This window comes from Dipodomys spectabilis, unplaced genomic scaffold (genome assembly GCF_019054845.1).
Source record: "Dipodomys spectabilis isolate Male_0828 unplaced genomic scaffold, ASM1905484v1 ptg000288l, whole genome shotgun sequence".
In the NCBI taxonomy this organism is placed as follows: domain Eukaryota; kingdom Metazoa; phylum Chordata; class Mammalia; order Rodentia; family Heteromyidae; genus Dipodomys; species Dipodomys spectabilis.
The window spans coordinates 843,406-860,750 of record NW_024870965.1 but is presented as its reverse complement, the minus strand read 5'-3'; the positions used below and the strand labels follow the sequence as shown (position 1 = coordinate 860,750).

Here is a 17,345-nt window from a genome sequence, read left to right as displayed (position 1 = left end):
GCTGCGCCCTCCTCCTGTTCAGCCTGTGATGGGAGCCAGACCTCCTTTGAGTCAGCCGGAGCCACGAGCTGGATGTTTGGACACGTGAGGTATTTAGAATCCAGCTGTATTGTCCGGTATTGTTTTGCTTTTTTGAGACAGTGTCTTGCCTTTTGGTGGTTAATTGGAGATAAGAGTCTCGTGACTTTCCTGCCCAGGCTGGCTTTGAAACACGCTCCTCAAAAAACAAAAAACTGTAGATGAAACATACTCCTCAGATCTAGCTAGGATTACGGGCATGAAGCCCTGGCACCCAGCTTCCGGGGAAGGGTTCTTAGTGACAAGCAACAGAGTCTAATCCAGCTAGCTGAATGAGGAAAGTAATTTGGAAGGGTTCTTGGCCAACTCCCATAATCTCCTGAAAGATCAGAGCTCGGGGAACCACGTAGCCCTGGGCAGAGCTGCTCTATAAAAACAGCACTGTGGCCACCCTTTGGTGCAGCCCAAACCACAGCCTGAGAGACAGCACTGGGGCTCCAAAGAGCCAGCAGTGTCCTCTTCCTGTGCCAAGAGCACAGCTCAGCACCACCCTTCCCTGCCCTCCTCCCACCCCTAGCATGGCCCTGTTGGAATCAGTCTCATCTGGGACTGGGTGGCTGTAGCCCCTGAAATGTCTCTGTCTGTCCAGGATCATTTACTGCTCTAGCCTAACATCCCAATAATCTCCCCCATGGACCAGCATGTTCTGGCTAGAGCTCTGTCCATTGTGAGGCCTCTGTAGCCTGACTGTAAGCCTTCAGAAACATAGAGTACCCCTCCTTGCTCATACCCCCACCATGTTTCTTCCTTATCTTTGCCTGCGCCCAGCTGCTAGAGTTCCTTATGCTTGGAAACAATGCCAAAGGTGTTACTCAAGGCCACACCGGCCTGGTCATTGACTAGAATGCCACGCTCATTCGAGCCCTCCACCTGTACCCGGCTCCTACCACAGCTGCCACCAGCGGTCACTAGGGGCCACGAGCTAAATACTTCACTGATAGCAAATCCAGCAACACACACATAGCCCCCAGAGGACAATCCAGCAACACACACATAGCCCCCAGAGGACAATCCAGCAACACACGCATAGCCCCCAGAGGACAATCTTGCTTCACGGTAACAGTGATAAGTAGTAGATCTTTAAAAAAAAAAAAAAATCTATTAACAGGCCAAGTTGTGGTGGCTCCTGCTTGAAATCCTAGTTGAAGTTGGAGGATCAAGGTTCAAAGCCAGCCCCAGGCAGCTAAGTCTCAGAGATTCTTCTCTCCAATTAACTAGCAAAAACCTGGAAATGGAAGTATGGCTTAAATGTAGAGCAGCAGCCTTAAGGGAAAAGAAAAAGAACCAAGCAAGAGTGCAAAGCACTGAATTCAAGTCCCATTTCCTCTGCTCCCCCCCCCCCCCCAAGCCTGTTATCAGGTTACAGCTTTGGGATAAGACACACTTCCAAGAATGTTCTGTTGCCCACCTTCTGCTCATCACTTTTGATAACCTCATGGGTTTTAGGGCCAGGATGACCTTGGCCAATTCTTCTGGGCCTCAATTTCCTTTATGTATAAAACAGGAAGGTTGGAAAATGATCTTTTAAGATGCCACCCAGCCCAGGAAATGAATACTCTCATCAGATTCTGAGAAGGGCCATTTCCTTGGTTTGGGAAAGTTGCCCATTGATCCTAAATGGAAGTTTTCCTGACTCTTGTTTTCTTTTTTCTTCTTTATTTTTTTTTGTGGTACTAGGATTTTCTAGTTTGTAAAGTAAGCAGATACTATTTATAATCTTGGGGAAAACATTCCACAATTTGAAAAAACGAATGTGTGTGTGTGTTAGTCCTAGGGCTTGAACTCAGGGTCTGGGTGCTGTCCCTGAGTTTTTTGCTCAAAGCTAGCATTCTATCACTTGAGCCGCAGTGCCCCTTCCAGGTTTTGGTAGTTAATTGAAGATTAGCATCTCATGGGACTTTTCTGCCCAGGCTGGCTTTGATCCTCAATTCTGATCTCAGCCTCCTGGGTATCTAGGATTACAGGCGTGAGCCACTGGCACAAAATGAATCTCTTAACCCTGCATCTTCCCCCACAGTGCTGGTATCCTCAAGACCCAAGGCGCTCAGAGTTTAGAAAGACTCTGCTGCCAGTCTTCTGGTGGGTTGGGGCGGAGGGGATGCACAGTAAGGAAGGAGTCACTAGCACCTGGCTTCCGGGTTTCCTCCACTGACCCGCCAGGCCGCAGCTGGCCACACTCAGTTGGCACTTCTGTAATCCACAGAAGGCTTTGTCCTGTGGGAGGCAGGGTGGGGTGGGAGAGTGGTGCGGGGTGAGGATCAGTTAGCCAAACCCAATCACTACACCTTGCTTCCCTAAGGCCTACCAGATGGCCTGGTGCACAGGGGATTTGCCCAGTGGAATACAGCTTTTTAAAATCCGAAAAGCACTGACCTAGAAATCAAACTTAGAACCAAAAGCCAGTGCTGGTGGCTTATGTCTGTAATACTAGCTACTCAGGAGGAGACAGAGCTGAGGATTGAAGTTCAAATCCAGCCAAGGCAGTAAAGTCAATGAGATTCTTATCACCATCTAACTACTAAAAAGCTGGAAACAGCTCTATGGCTCAAAGTTGTAGAGCACTAGCTTTGAGCACAAAGTTCAGGGATAGAACTCAGGCCCTGAGTTCAAGTCCCAGGGCTGGCACATGCACATTAAAAATCATAATCAAGCCAGGTGTTGGAAGCTCCCACCTGTAATCCTAGCTACTCAGGAGATCTGAGGACTGAGGCTCAAAGCCAGCTTGGGCAGTATAGTCTGTGATACTTGATCTCCAATTAACCAGCAAAATGCTTCTGAGTTCAAGCCCTAGTGTTTACACACACACACACACACACACACACACACACACACACACACACACACACACACACACACAAAACGCAAGCCAACAGAACCAAAAACAACCAAGGTAGAGGTGTTTTCATATATGAGCCGTTTATATTTGTCTTCTCTCTAAGTGAAGAGAATATGTCCAGTACACACCACACACAGCGAGTTCCAGGAACGAGAGAAGGCATCAAATACATTAGTGAGAGGCAAAGTGGGGCTGCAGTTGGGCAAACTCCTGGTTGTGCCTTTGCCAATTGTGAGCCTGGACAAGTTACTGCAGCTGGAGACTTCCCTCATCTCATTAAATGAGATAGTCTGTCACACGAGGCAGGAAGAGCCATGAACTGGGATAAAGCAGATGCTCAGCAAATGCCAGCGCCCTCTGTTCCGTTTTAGCAGCTGCACCTGCCTCGGCCCCAGGAGGCCACACACAGGGAAGGTGGAGGATGCAACTCTCCAGGTGCTGCTTCCTGAGAGGCCAGCCCTGCCCACATCGCCCTGCCACCAGCAGCCCCACACACAGGATCATTTGGGTTTTATTGATGACAACTGAGAACACACATCCAATCTAGGGACAGAAATGTACAACGTGAAGCTTAAATAACTTTCATACACTATGTACAATCCGCAGAGGTACAAAACATATATACACCTTGTGCTACCACTTCGTAGAGGACTGCGTGAGCCACATGAAACCCAGCCCGGGCAGGGGTGAGGGCGGGCAGAGCGGGATTCCAATTCATGTCCAGGGTCTTTTCTGACCCTTGGCTCTTCCTCAAGCAGTGTCTACTTCCCACTTTCCTAGCAAGGCCCTTGGAACTCAGGTTTGAAGGACTCTAGGGATGCTGGGAGCTGGGGGGCGGGGGAGCTATCTGAGGGCTAGACATGGAGGGAGGGCAGGCATAGGGACAGACTAAAGATGCCAAAGAAATGGAATGTTCCCTGTAGACTCTTCTTATATGTAAAGGGCTGAGAAGATTGGGGGGGGGGGGCGTGGAGGGCAGGACTGCTGACCAGGAAGTGTACTCAGGGGAAAAAAAGCAGGAAGCAATTTTTTGTTGCAGAGGGCAAAGGGCGAGCTGCCCAGGTGTGGGCCCTGTGCTAGGAGGGAGTTTACCGCTCCCACAGGGCAGGCTCTGCCCACAGGAACGTATCGGGCACGGGCAGGGCCTGACCAAACAGGGAGGAGGTGCCCTCCACCCAGCCCAGCCCAGCCCCACAGCGGCCTGGCTGAAGACACACTAGTTCTGACTTCCCAGGAGGCTGTCCCCACAGGAAGGCAGAAGTCCCAGCGACTCAGCCTTGTCCCTGTGTGGTTTTGTGCTTTCAATTATTGTCTGTCCCAGCCACACAGCCCAGGTGGGCAGCAGGGCCGGGCAGCTGAGGGTCCAAAGCAGCTGGGGCAGGATGGGTGGGTAGAGGCCACGCCCTGACCACTTGAACGGGGTGTGTCCAAAGGCGGCTCCGGGCGCTGCCTCTGCAGATGGTGGCTGGAGGGGTGAGTCACTGGAACACTGATCTGGCTAATACTGAGAGCGGGGTCCTGGCCCAGCACTGTGTGGAGAAGGCTCTGTGGTCGTGGGGATGGAACACGGACCTTCCATCCAGGCGGAAGCTGCACAGGGGCCCTGCCCACGAGACAGAGAACCTGGGCCCCAGTGTTCAGGCTGGGAGGCGCTTTGGCTGCCTGTGGCCAGGCATTTAAAGACCAGGGGTGTGGGGTCTAGGAAGGACCTGCCGCACACAGATGTGCGTGGCTTGGGCCTCACATTTTAGGATGGCACAGGAAGTCATAGGCTGAATTTCAGAAGTACAAGCACAAAGCCGGGGTCTGAGCCAGGGCAGGACCCACCCTCAGATACGGGCATCCTGATCTAACCTGGGACCCCGCTCACGGGAAGGGCCTCTGAGCCCACCCCACTTGCCTGCAGCCCTGCCATTGTGCTCACATCACAACCAGTTTGTGCTTCCAACACTTCAGATGCTTGTGCAAGGGGGGGGAGGGGGAGCCCCGCCTGGTTATGTACCTCCTGTCCCCTCCAATGCCGCTCAGTGTGGCCGGGGGGCGGGGGGGAGAGGAGGGTGGCGGCAGCCAGGCTCCCAGAGGACTTCAAGTTTAGTTCATGACGCGCTGGGACAGCAGAGCCCGCCCTGCTGTGAGGTAGAGACCCGTCAGAAATGCAGAAAGGGGCGGAGACGAGCACCTTGAGCACCTCTCGAGGGGCCCTAAGACCAAAGTCTTGCGGCTACAGTACAGCTGCCCCGGGGCCGGGCACACGCCTCTTGTGTTTCTTGGTTTGTAAACAGTCATGCAGGGTCCAAGTCAAAGCTTTACGTCAGTGATGGGGACGGACAGACGGATGGAGGGGAGGAGACGTGGTCCCTCGTGAGAGCTGGCCGGCTCCCAGCGATCCGTCACGGGCGGGAGGAGAAGGGTTTCTGCCCCATCCCAGGCTGACTGTCCAGACAGCAGGAGAGCAGGATCCGAGCGGTGGCGTGCAGTGCATGGGTCACCCAGACGCAACACCGCGTCTGGCAGGTGCCGCCACCAACAAGCAAGCACAGAAGCTTTAGCCTTGGGGCAGTTCCAGGGGAGTCCAGGGGAGGAGGTGGCTCAGTGAGCTGGAGTGTGACCCTCCCACACCAGAGGCGTGCGTGGCGTGCCCTGGCCACAGAGAGGGATGCACAGAGGACAGAAATACTGAGCCAGCTCTGCTAAGTCCACAAGTCACAAAGTCCTCTGAATGCAACTGGAATTCCTGGCTTCTGCGGGGAAGCAGAAGACCAATGAAGCAAGGGGACAAACAGCATGGCTGGGCTTGGGCTGGGCTGGGAGGTGAAGATGGAGAACCCAAGGCCACTCCTGTAAATGCAGAGTTGTCCCAACAGGGGGCGCTGTCTCCATACCCCCACTCCCCCGCAGAAGACAAAACCAATTCCTCTCGTTGCTCATCTAGAAGGCAAGGCTATGCCCTAGGCTGGTTTTTAACAGCTTGAAGACCTGTGTCCAGAAGGCGCACAGGGAAGAGTCTGGAGAGGCTCTCGGTGAAAACATGGTTGGCGGGAGGCTAGGGGGAGGTGCTGGGAAGTCTCCCCACCCAATCGGCTCTCTAGCCGCCTTCCCCCTCCCTCCCCTGGGCTGAAAGGTGGCCTTCCACCTTCGAGGCAGCAGGCATGAGACCCTTGAGTAGAAGACACGTGTGGAGGGGCGGGCATGGCTGGCTTAAGGCTGCCCAGCACGGTGCCAGGCCCCGGGACGGAGGAAGGCACTGTGGCACGAGGCGGCCTAGAGGCCCGGGCCGCACTGAAGGGTCCCATGGGCAGAGCTGGGGAGAGGCCGGAGCTGCAGGGTGGAGGGACAGCTCCCAGCTGCACAGCAGAGGAGGTGGCACTGAGCTGGGGAGCAGGCCCCCCAAGAGCTGACAAAAAGAACATGTGGGAAGAAACTTCAAGTCAGTTTCCAGGATCAATAGCAAAACATAAAGATAAAATTTAAACAAAACAAAAAACCAAGCCTGGCACCAGTGGCTCACGCCTGTAATCCTAGTTACTCAGGAGGCTGAGGTCTGAGGATGGTGATTCGAGGCCAGCCCAGGCAAGAAAGTCCCATGAGATTCTTATCTCCATCCAATTAACCAGCCAAAAAAAAAAGCTGCAAATTGAGCTGTGGCTCAAGTGGTAGAGCATCAGCCTTGAGTGACAAAGCTCAGGGAGAGCACCCAGGCCCTGAATTCAAGCCCCAGTACCAGCACAAAAAATTAAAAAAGTAAAAAAATAAAAATAAATTAAATAACTGAAGTATTCCTGACCATGTCCCCAAAGGAATCTTTCCAGCAGCTCCACTGTGGCACTGAGCGTGCTATGGAATGGTCGAGGCCCACTGGGAGCTGCTGGTGACCACAGGGTTCAGAATCAGCTGCAAGGCCCAGCTGCCTACACCTGGTTTCCATGGTTACCTGAGGACGACCCTGTTGGGCTCAGAGGCAGGTGCAGTGGCCCTACAGGTGGGCCAGGAGGAGATATGGGGGACGCCAGCTTACTGGAGCATGGATGGGGCTAGGGCAGCCTCTCCTTCCCTAGAGGGCCTCGCCCTGTACCCGGCTAAGGGCCTGGAGGACAGGGTGGGGCAGCATTGGCTCAGCAGGAGGCAGTGTGGCCGGGAGGGGAGGCCAGGGGGCCACTAGAGAGGTGTGGAGAGGAGATAATACCCTTTGGCTTCACAGCTTAATTTCCCCTCCCACCTCTCTCCCCAGGAGGCTCCCAAGAAAGGGGGGGGGGGGACAAAGGGACAGCATCCTGTGGGAAGGCCCAGAGGCAGGAAGCAGAAGGGCTGCACCCTCTGTCCCCAGGGCAGCTGGCCACAGCTGCTGCCCCTCACGGTGCAGGCTGACCTAACTCCTGGCGTGGGCCGCCTGCAGCCGCCGGACACTCCAGAGCTTCACTGTCAGGTCACTGGAGAGAGGACAGAGAGGGGCAGGTCAGATCTCCAGGCGGGGCGGGCTGAAATAAAGGATGGACTGATTCCCTGCTTCCCCACGGGGCTGGGCAGAATCAGGTGGACTGCATGGTGGGGCTACTAGGCAGAGGGTGGGCCTGTGGTCTCAGAGACCCCACAGGAGAGACCCCCCCACCCCTCTTGAGCTTTCCTGTGGCTGCTCTTTGGTTTTGTTCAGACCTGAATGCTTCCCCTCGGCTCTCTGCTACCTGGCACGCCCGCCCTGGGCTTGGCCCCAGGCTGGGAGGAGGAGAGGGGAGGGCGGGGCCGCCTGGCTGGACTCGGGAGGACAGGCAGGGAGAGAAGGAAGGAAGAGTAAAACAATCTCATACCGTGAAGAAGCAGCTCAGATCGAAGTGGGGGAAAGACAGGGGAAAGGAGAGGGGGGAAGATGGAGAGAGGGGAAAGGAAGGAGGGGAAGACGGAGAGAGGAGACGGGAGAGATGAGGGTCAGGGCAGGGTGGTGGCGCGGCCTTTTATGGCCAAGACTCGGCGTGGAAGGCAGGGGGTGAGTCCAGGGACGTAATTCCACAACTTTACCCGGCAGTCACTGTTGGGGGGGAGAGAGGCGGAGAGGCAGAGGAGAGGCAGGAGACACGGGGAGGGGTCAGAGAGAGAAGGGACACATGGTCGGAACAAGAAGGAAAAAGAAGACACCCGTCTGAGTAGCACCCCTGGGCATGGGGTCTGGGGGAGCAGAGCTGGGGCTGGTGCGGGTGTGTGGTCTGGGGGTAGAGGGAGGCTGCTCTGGGGTCTGCGAGCTACCAGGACAGGGTGGAGATGGGGGACCTCTGAGGGAGGAGCAGGGGAGGCGTGGGGACAGCTGACGGGTGTGCACTGCAGCCGGCGGCTCTGTGCAGCCCCCAGACCACCGGGCCGGGAGGACGCTGCCGGGAAAGCCTCCCGCCCCGTCCCATGCACGCAGGGAGGGTGATGTGAGACCTGGCGCTCGGGCGGCCTCTGCACGCGGCGCTCACCTGGAGGCCGTGAAGATGTGCTTGCTGTTGGTGCAGATGGCATTGATGGGGCTGTCGTGGCCCTTGATCTCGCCGATGGGTGTGAAGTTGTCCACGTTCCACACCTTGATGACACCTGCACGGCAGGCGCTCAGCAGCATGGGGCGGCCGGGGACGAAGGCCAGGGCACACACCCAGTCCTTGTGTGCATTGGGGATTTGCTGTGTGAGGATCATGGGAGTGAGGTGAGGAGGAGGAGGAGGAGGAGGAGGATCGCCTGCCCAGGGTCCCCGGAGCACACATGTCCCTGTGGACAGGGTTGGAGAGATGCTTCCAGACTCTGTAGCTGCATGCAGAGAGGCACCAGCCAGGCTTCCCAGAGTTGGTTTCTGCAAACCTCAGAGTCCGCCTGGCACAGAGGCCTCTAGCCCTCAGACGAGCCAGGCTGCACTACAGAGAGCCCAGCGCTTCATCTTCACCTTCACACACAAGGGCTGGAAGCCAAGCCTCTACTGGGAGCAGGCTGAGGCCAGGGGTGGACTGGGCAGAGGCTGCAGGGTGGTGGGGGTATCTGGGGACAGCAGGGCCCAGGGGAGAGCCAGCCATCTGCCCGGGGCCCTCCTCCCCTCCCCACCGCACCTGGATGAGCTCCTGCTGCTCCAGGTCCCACTTCTTGATGCCGTTGTCCCTGGAGCCACTGAACAGGATGCCTCCCTGGATGGCCAGGCACTCGATGCCGTCGTAGTGCGGGGGCTCAAAGTTGTGGGTGGGGCCGATGGTGCCAGTCACGTAGTCACCCAATTGGAACATCTGCAGGAAGAGGGGCGGGCAGGGAAGCTGGAGACGGTAGACCAGGCAGGCCCAGGGAGGCGATCCTTTTACTGTTGTGGAAATATCAACACAGTCTAGCCACCTCTATTATCCTTTCGGGGGGGGGGGGGAAGGGAAAGTACTGGGATTTGAACTCAGGGTCTTCAACTTGAGTCATACCCTCTACCATTTTTGTTCCATCTATCTTTCTATCATCTATCTGCCAGCCATCTGTCAGATATCTATCTATCTATCTATCTATCTATCTATCTATCTATCTATCTATCTATCTATCTATCTATCTATCTATCTATCTATCTATCTATCTATTTTTTGCTAATCAGGGGGCTTGAACTGGGGGCCTAGGCACTGTCCCTGAACAATTTTGCTCAAGGCTAGCACTCTACGATTTTGAGCCACACTTCTACTTCTGGTTTTTTGCTGGTGAATTGGAGATAAGAGTTTCATGGACTTTCCTTCCTGGCCTGGCTTTGAACTGCGATTCTGAGATCTCAGCCCCCTGAGTAGCTAGGATTACAGGTGTGAGCCACCAAACCCCAGCTTTAGTTTATTTATTTACTTATTTATTTATTATTTAGGTAGTCCTTGTACACAAATCCTCCCATCTCTGTTTCCAAGTGGCTAATAGGCAGCCCCATTTCCTTTTTATATGACTCCTTCAGTTTCTGGCCACCTATGTTTCCAACTACATAGTCAGGGAACAAATCCAGTTAGCATTGTGTTAACTTGGTTTTCCCCGTTTATCATTTTAGCAGTTGCTTCGCATTCCTCCCAGTGAATTTTCCATCTATCCTCAGACACTTAGGTTGTTTTATTGTTCACTTACTTAAATAAATTTATTATCTATTCATTTATTACACTGCTCAAGCTTGAACTCAGGGCCTCATGTCTGGTTTGCTGGTTTGGCTGGCATTCTACCACTTGAGCCATGCCTCTAGCCTGGATTTTTGTTACTTTGGAGATGGAGGTTTGGGGCTTTTTTCTGTCCTGGCTGGCTTTGACCTCCGACCCTCTGGATCTTAACCTCCTGAGTAGCTAGGGTTAAAGGCGTGAGCCACCAGTACCCTGGTTTTTGCGGGGTGTTTTAAGCTGCCTTCTACAACTTCTGGTACATGTTTTCTGGCTTTCTGGGGGTGCTCCCCACAGCACAAGTCCCCAGAAGTCTCACTAGGCAGCGCTGGAGGTGAGACCACAAGCAGTCTCAGCCAGGCCCAGAGTGGAGAAGCCTCAGGTACCTTCACGTAGTGGTCCTTGGAGCCGGTCACCACCAGGTCGTGCTGGCTGGCCGTCTGGGTGACAGTCAGACACATCACAGGACCAATGTGGCCTGTCAGCTTGCCAATGGGCTGGAACCTGTAGGGGGAGGGGCGTGGCCAGGGGGAGGGCGTCAGAGGGGCTCGGGCCAGTGCAGGGTGGGGGCCAGGATCAGCCTCCCAACAGACAGACCTGGCCAGAGGGAGCTCCCTTCCCTTCCAGGCAAGATGAAGAGCTAGACCAATGTTGCCTGGTACCCATGGGCCTCTGAGGAGAGGCACAAGCAACCGGTACAGCCTGTGGGCGTGTCATCCCAAGCTGGGGTCCCGCCCACTCTGGGGGGTCATCCCCAGGGGCGGGTCATCTCAAGCTGGGCCTCCTCCTCAAACATCGACCCACCTGCTGAGCTCCCAGATGCGGACCGCATTGCCCGAGGCGACATACAGCATGGTTCCCGAGGGGCTGAGGGCCATCTGGTTGATCTGATGCTCTCCCTGGGCGCTCGTGATGGCCCGCGTGGACGTGGCAGCACAGGCGTCTCCTGAGATCACCTGGCCGGAGGACCTACCGTGATTAAGAGGCGAGGCCAGAGTCAGAACGGTCTAACCTCACTTCTCCCAGGAAGCCTTCCCTGACTCAGGAAGACCCCTGGCTCCCCTAGAAGCGGGTCCAGGGAAGACCTCTGCTCTGCCCTTCACCACACAAATCAGTGGGACCTGTCAGTAGGTCCAGGTGGGCTTGGACAGGCCAAAAGACCAAGTCAGGAGACCAGCTTTGAACCTGGACTTGTGGAAATCACTAAATACTTCTGAGTCTCAGTTTCCTCATTTGTGAAAAGAAGAGAACAAACTCATCTACTTCTTTCCTAGGATTTCTTTTTCTTAAAAAGCAGTTTCAGGTCATAGCAAAACCCAGAGGAAAGTCCAGAGTTCCCACTACCTCCTCTGCCACACGGCTACAGCCTCCCGGTTACCAGTGGCCAGTGATCAACTCCAGTGCGGTCCCTTTATTACAGCTGATGAGCCCCCACCCCCCCAGGCCCACTGTCTGCTCTGGGTTCATTCCTGGTATTGCACATTCTTTGGGTTTGGATAAATGTATAATGACTGATGCGACCTACCATTATGCCATCCTAGAGTAATTTTCCTAGTTTAGAATAATTCCTTTCTGCTTTCTTTCTTTCATGTGTGTCAGTACTGGGACTTGAACTCAAGGCCTTGGGTTCTTGTTGGGCTTTCTCACTCAAGTCTGACACTCTACCACTTAAGCCACATTCCACTTCCAACATTTGGATGATTCATTGGAGATGAGAATCTCTCAGATTTGTCTGCCAGGGCTAGCTTTGAACCTTGATTCTCAGATCTCAACCCCCTGAGTAGATAGAATTACAGGTGTAAACCACCAGCACCTGGCTTCTAATTGCTATGCGAGGATCAAATTCATGTAATAAAAACACCATAGATGCAAGGATGTAAGACCTTTCGTAAGGATCTTTGATCTTTGATCTCCAGGGCCTGCTTCCGACTGTCAGGCCAGGGCTCACCACCATCATGGTGACTCATCCGCACACAGAGGCGGCCAGGCTGGCTGCAGTGCTGTTGTCACTGTGCATGTCACCATGCTTCATGATTTCTCTTTGGGGCTCCCAGGGTTATACCCGGCTCATCTCAAAGGGTACAACTTAAGGTGTGACCCAAAGGCTCACCAACTCATCCAAGATACTGGTCCCACCAAGCAAGGGATCCAGGCATGGCTAGGCTTAGCTGTCACCTGGGGTGACAGCCAGTACTGTGAAACAGGCAGGAAAACTTACGTGAGGGTTCGAACGCACTTGGCTGAGTCCCGGATGTCCCACACCTTGACGTAGCAGGTGGACACGGAGAACACAAGCCCCGAGTGGCTGCAGTACTTGATGGAGACCACATTGTTGGGGTGGCCCTTCAGAGCTGCGATCTCCTGTCCCGTAACCAAATTCCACATCTTGCAGCTCCGGTCTGCAGGAGATGGGGGGAGAGAGCCAGGAAGAGGGGGCCACGTCAGCCACGGGGCCGGGCAGCTCCTCTGGTGACAGGGAACTGGCAGGGCTAGCAGGGAGAGATGGAGAGAGATCTGGGAGAGGGAACTGCGTCTAAGTGGCACACAGCGCTATCACGAGAACCTCAGGGGAGAGATTGGTGAGTTCTTCGAGCATCGCCAAGCTATCCTGGACAGAAATAAAATTCCTACGGCTTCCATGCTCATTTTTACAAATGCCAATACAGACTACCTATAGGAACCATGGCAAGCTTAGAACCACTCAATCACACTTTGACTGACAAGGCAAGAGACAACATGATAAGCAAGCGGACTTCACTTCTTCTGAGGATGTGTGTGTGTGTGTGTGTGTGTGTGTGTGTGTGTGTGTGTGTGTGTGTGTGTAAAATCTCCTCATCCCCTTTCTGCCTCCGGCAATGCCGGTTTCTACTATGCGTGCAATATAATTTAAGTCTATCATTCATGCAGTATGCATCTACTATGGTGTCTACTGTGGCTGAGTCACAGAAACCACCGCGCTGAGGCTTCTGGGAAGGTGCTGGGTGACACTGTGAGTGGTGGTGTTTGAGGTCTGAGACGTTAGGCTCCTGGGAAGCTCCCTAACATTTCTCAGGGAGGAAGGGTGAAGGGTGTGGGGTAGGGGGGAAGGGGGAGGGGAGGGCTGGCCAGGGATGCAGAGACAAGACAAAAAGCAGGTGAGAAGCCAGTCATGGTCCCCCTCAATTCCTGGAGGCTCTGTGTTCTGGTCCCATCACAGCCTACATTGGGCAAAGGCAGTTGGGATGAATGGGGGGAGCCCTAACCCTACTACGGCCCCTTGGGGGCTCCACGTACCTTTGGACCCGGTGAAAAGCAACTCATCCGTGGCATCCAGGCAGAGGATGGGCTTGGTGTGGCCCTCGGCCATGGAGACGCACTGCAGCGGGGCGGTCCTCGCACCCTTAGCTCCTCCCACAGGGGTGATGACGCCCCTTCCCGAAGGGAGAGAGGGAGAGAGGACGCGTGCGTCAGCCAGGGAGACCACAGGGAGGCCGATCGGGCGCACGGAGGGAAGGGACTGGGCAGAGAGGGGATGGATGAAGGCTAATGATTCTAAAGCCTCTAGCTGAACGCCACCAAGGGCCGAGAGCCAGGAAATGCTGGGCAGGGCCGGCAGGGGGCCTTGTACAGCGATCTGCCAGTCACCATCCTGGACACATCTAGGAAGTACACAACATGCTAGGCATAGAGGGTGGTGTAAGTGTGTGTTTGTGTGTGTGTGTGTGGGGGGTTCCCATCCAATGCGGCTTGGGCTAGATACAGCCTGAGACAGAACTGCACTCAGGCCCTGGCGCAGCAGGACAGAGGAGGCCCAAGTGCTAGAATCCGCCCTGCCGCTGCCATCAGAATCTTCAGGCTACTTCAGTTGGCAAGAGTGAGGGAGGGCAGCTGTCAGCAGACCTGTGAGGGAGGGATGACTTCCCGACACAACTCCTCCACTTGCTAGTTACTGCCTGGAGGCTGGCCCCTCCGTCAGTGAAACTTGACACAGGTGCACACATACGCACGCATGCATGTGCACAGGCACGCACACAGAGTTCTACACGTAGAGGACTGGATCAGCATGGTAAGGCGGTGCCAGTCATTTGCAAAGGGATAAACCCCCAGGGAACCCCAGCTCAGCCGGGGATGAGGAGGCTTGGGCTGTCTGGACCTGAAATGGAACCCATTTGCTCCCCATGATGCTCCGAGAGGCCAGTAGGCGGAGCTTGGATGAGCATGAGGACCTGGCTATAGCAGCCTCCTGGGGTTCTGGCCTTGGCTTGTTTTTCTCTCTCAGGGAGTGTTTTGGGATAAGACAGGGGCCAAATTATGTCGGAAAACATACTCTACTTTTTTTCTTTTTAAAGTGACATTGTGGCCCGGGGTTTGCTAAGGCCCTGGTGACCAAGCTCACCACTAGGATGGTAGTCAGACACAGCCAGCTGCCAGCCTGGCACTCATACAAATGGCTGCCCGTGTAGTTCCCAGCTCTCTGCTTGTGGCAGTGGTTTGGGCCCAGTGTGCCCAAGATTGCTGCGGAGCTGGAGAAAAGGGAGCCTTCTCTTCTGAGAGAGGCTGGCGTGCGTCCGCTCGCGTCTCCTTGTGGCCCAGCCTGGCTTGCTGTACAAGGTGCACCAATGCCAACACCAGTGCTGGGAGTCCCCCCACCCCCCACTGGGGTCCTGAGACTCTACCCTTGCTGTGGGTTGGCTGGAGGCCGAGGGGAGGAGGCATCTGCACACGTATGTACCGAGTGATGCGCGCAGGGACACCGCGTGCTTTGGTGCCTTGCGGTGACAAAGCCTCCAGGGTTTGCCTCCAGGTGCAGGCTAAGTCCCAAGGGCCCTGCTCAGTCCTCGACCCCCTCACTAAGAGCCTGGTTGCTCCCCGAGGCCTCACAGCCTCTCTCACCTGCAGTGGGGCCCTCAGCAGAGCTCAGCCTACCCACGCCATGCCCCCGCTCCACCCTGCTCAGACCAGGAGGGAGAAAAGAACAGGACCAGCCACAAGCAACTGCGCCCCCTCCTCCCCAAGCCCCAGCTCCAGCCAGGCCTGGTGCCGTCAGAGGCCATGAGGCCACCTGGAGAGGAAGGAACCGTGTGGCAGGAGGTCTCAGGGGGGACAGGAGGGGGAGGGCAGGGCGCGGGGAGAGGAGGGGCTGCATGCGGAGGGCTGGTGTACAGGCAGGGGCGACTGGCGAGCAGGGGGCAGAGAAGAGAGCGAGAGACGGGGGAGAGCGAGAGCAGGAGTGAAACACGAGAGACATTCTGTGTGTACCTCAAGACCTCCGACAAAGAGGAGTCGCTCTCATCAGACCTGGGAAGGGCAGAAAATTAGCTGGATTAGGGGAGAGAGGAAAACACACAGAGGAACGGCAGAGGGGGCGGCAGCAGGGGTCAGAGGGCGGTTATTCTCTTTGAGGGGAGCGAAGAGAGGCAGAGGGGGGAGGGCCTTCAGGGAGAGCAGAAGAGGGCGGGGACAGGCCAGCCTGGGAGCTGGGAGACTCCCCCGAGGGGAGGGCATGGGGGGGGGGTCCCTCAGCTAGCAGGGTGGGAGTGAGGAGGGGGCTGTAGGAGAGGTGGGAGGCTAGCCCACACTTGGGAAGTGGTTCCAGGGCTTTGAACTGGTTCCAAGCTCTCTGGCTGGCCCATCGCACAGCTTGGGACAGCAGCCCACCCCGGCAATGCTACAGCCGCGCCTACCCCGCCCCTGGGACACGGCCTGTGGCAGCCATTGCTCAGGGCTCGCTGATTTACAAAACTCACAACCCCCTGGAAGCCCACTGGGGCCACGCTGGGAGCTGGCTCTGGCCCGCACATTCAGCTCAAGACCTGGGCCACTGGACAGGGCCGGAAACAGACCACCACCAGGCTGGGATGTTGCATGCTTGTAATCCAAACACCCAGAGGCTGCGGTTTGAAGGCTAGCTTGGGTTGGCGAGTGAACAAGACCCTGTCTCAAAGCCAAAATCAAGCAGAACGTGGAGTGCAGCTGGCTGTAAAGGCGTGGTTGGGGAGGCCAGGCTGGGGTCACAGCTGCCCCCGCGAGAAGCCGAGGGCGCAGTGGGCTCCAGGGAGGAGGTGTCCAGGGCACCGGGCCTGCTGGGTTGGACCCTGGACTCAGTATTCAGGGAGCAGCACTGTGACCGAGAAAGGAGAGAGGACAGGGCGGCCGAGCACCTTTTGACCTGGGGACACATTGCCCTTGTGATAGGGAAGCTTTGGGGAGCCCCTGTGGGGACTGCAGAGGGCGGGAGGAGGCCCTGCGGTTTGGAGCAAACACAGGCAGGATGGACTCCTCCCCGTGCCCAGGGCAGGGGCCACTGTTAGGACATGAGTGGCCGTCGGAAGCCCTGGGTGGCTGCGGGGCCCTGTTGGCTTCTTTCTCTCTGGGCCTCATTCCAGGGTGGTCAGTTCTCAGGGCTGGTTTGATGTTCCAGTGGCACCACAGAGGGCGGGTAAGCGGGAAAGCAAGGTGAGCATGCCGTGGGAATGACACTGAGCAGGTACAGTATTACAACAGGGGCCGTGGGTACAGGCGTTCGGGGCCTGCATGGCTGGTACACCAGGCCGCCAGCTGAAGCTGAAGCTGAAGGAAGGGTCGGTCCTCTGAGAAGAGCAAAGACCCAGCGCAGGAAGGCGTGTCTGCCTATCCTCAGTGCCTCCATCCCTGTGGCTTCCTTCCTGTCCTCTCCTGAGGTCCCAGCATGCAACAGGAAGGGAACACCATCTGCCAGTCCAGAAAGGACTAGGGATGGGAGGGACGCATCGCTCCCAGTGGCAGAAAGAGCAGGGTTGGAGGTCAGCTTAGCTCCCCCCTGCCTCCAGCAAGCCTCAGCCACAGGCTCCCATCCCCCTTGGAGCTCCCTCCCGAGCCTGCCCCTCAGTCCTGCTCTTACTTGTCCAGCGCTGACCCCTGGCTCTGATTGCTGGTGAGCCGAGAGAAGACATTGCGGTCATTCCTGGGGCGGGTGGGAGGGGAGGAAGGAGGTGTGAATCCCACGTCTGTAGACCTGGGGGGTGGGGACAGAGAGCAGGTCTGTTAGTGATCACACCCCCACCTGCAGGCCCACCCTTGGTGCTGGGCCTGCTGCTGTCCTGTGTGTGGAAGACCATAGGGCAGAGCCTGCTGTGAGTCATCTCAGGACCCGGCTCCCAGACAAGCTCCTCCAGGCTGTGCGGGTCCATTTACTGTTGGACATTCCTTTGTAATCTCCCAGGCAATGCTCCTGGGTCTCCTGGCTTTCCGTATTGTTTGAGGATTTGTGTAAAACAGTGAAAAAGTTAAGTTACTCCCTATGCAAGTTCCCAGCCGAGGCTGTCAGCTCTGACACTGGGCAAATGTCTTGTTAATGGTCTGGTTAG

The 17,345-nt window shown here is 56.0% G+C and overlaps 1 protein-coding gene across 2 annotated transcripts in view; it reads right to left on the bottom strand.

Moving 5' to 3' along the window:
• Positions 1–6,633: 6,633 nt before the first annotated feature.
• Kif21b (kinesin family member 21B) overlaps positions 6,634–17,345 on the bottom strand; it is a 46,549-nt gene continuing 35,837 nt past the window's right edge. Inside the window, exons 27-35 of one of the 2 annotated variants that reach the window (XM_042701160.1) lie at positions 16,880–16,993; positions 15,259–15,297; positions 13,294–13,430; positions 12,239–12,419; positions 10,825–10,989; positions 10,407–10,524; positions 8,980–9,150; positions 8,362–8,561; positions 6,634–7,341 (exon numbers count right to left, since the gene is read on the bottom strand). In XM_042701160.1, coding sequence (XP_042557094.1) covers positions 7,281–7,341; positions 8,362–8,561; positions 8,980–9,150; positions 10,407–10,524; positions 10,825–10,989; positions 12,239–12,419; positions 13,294–13,430; positions 15,259–15,297; positions 16,880–16,993 — 1,186 coding nt within the window. In that variant the 3' untranslated portion in view covers positions 6,634–7,280. The remainder of the gene's footprint in view (positions 7,342–8,361; positions 8,562–8,979; positions 9,151–10,406; positions 10,525–10,824; positions 10,990–12,238; positions 12,420–13,293; positions 13,431–15,258; positions 15,298–16,879; positions 16,994–17,345) is intronic. The other variant, XM_042701162.1, reaches the window with a different exon arrangement.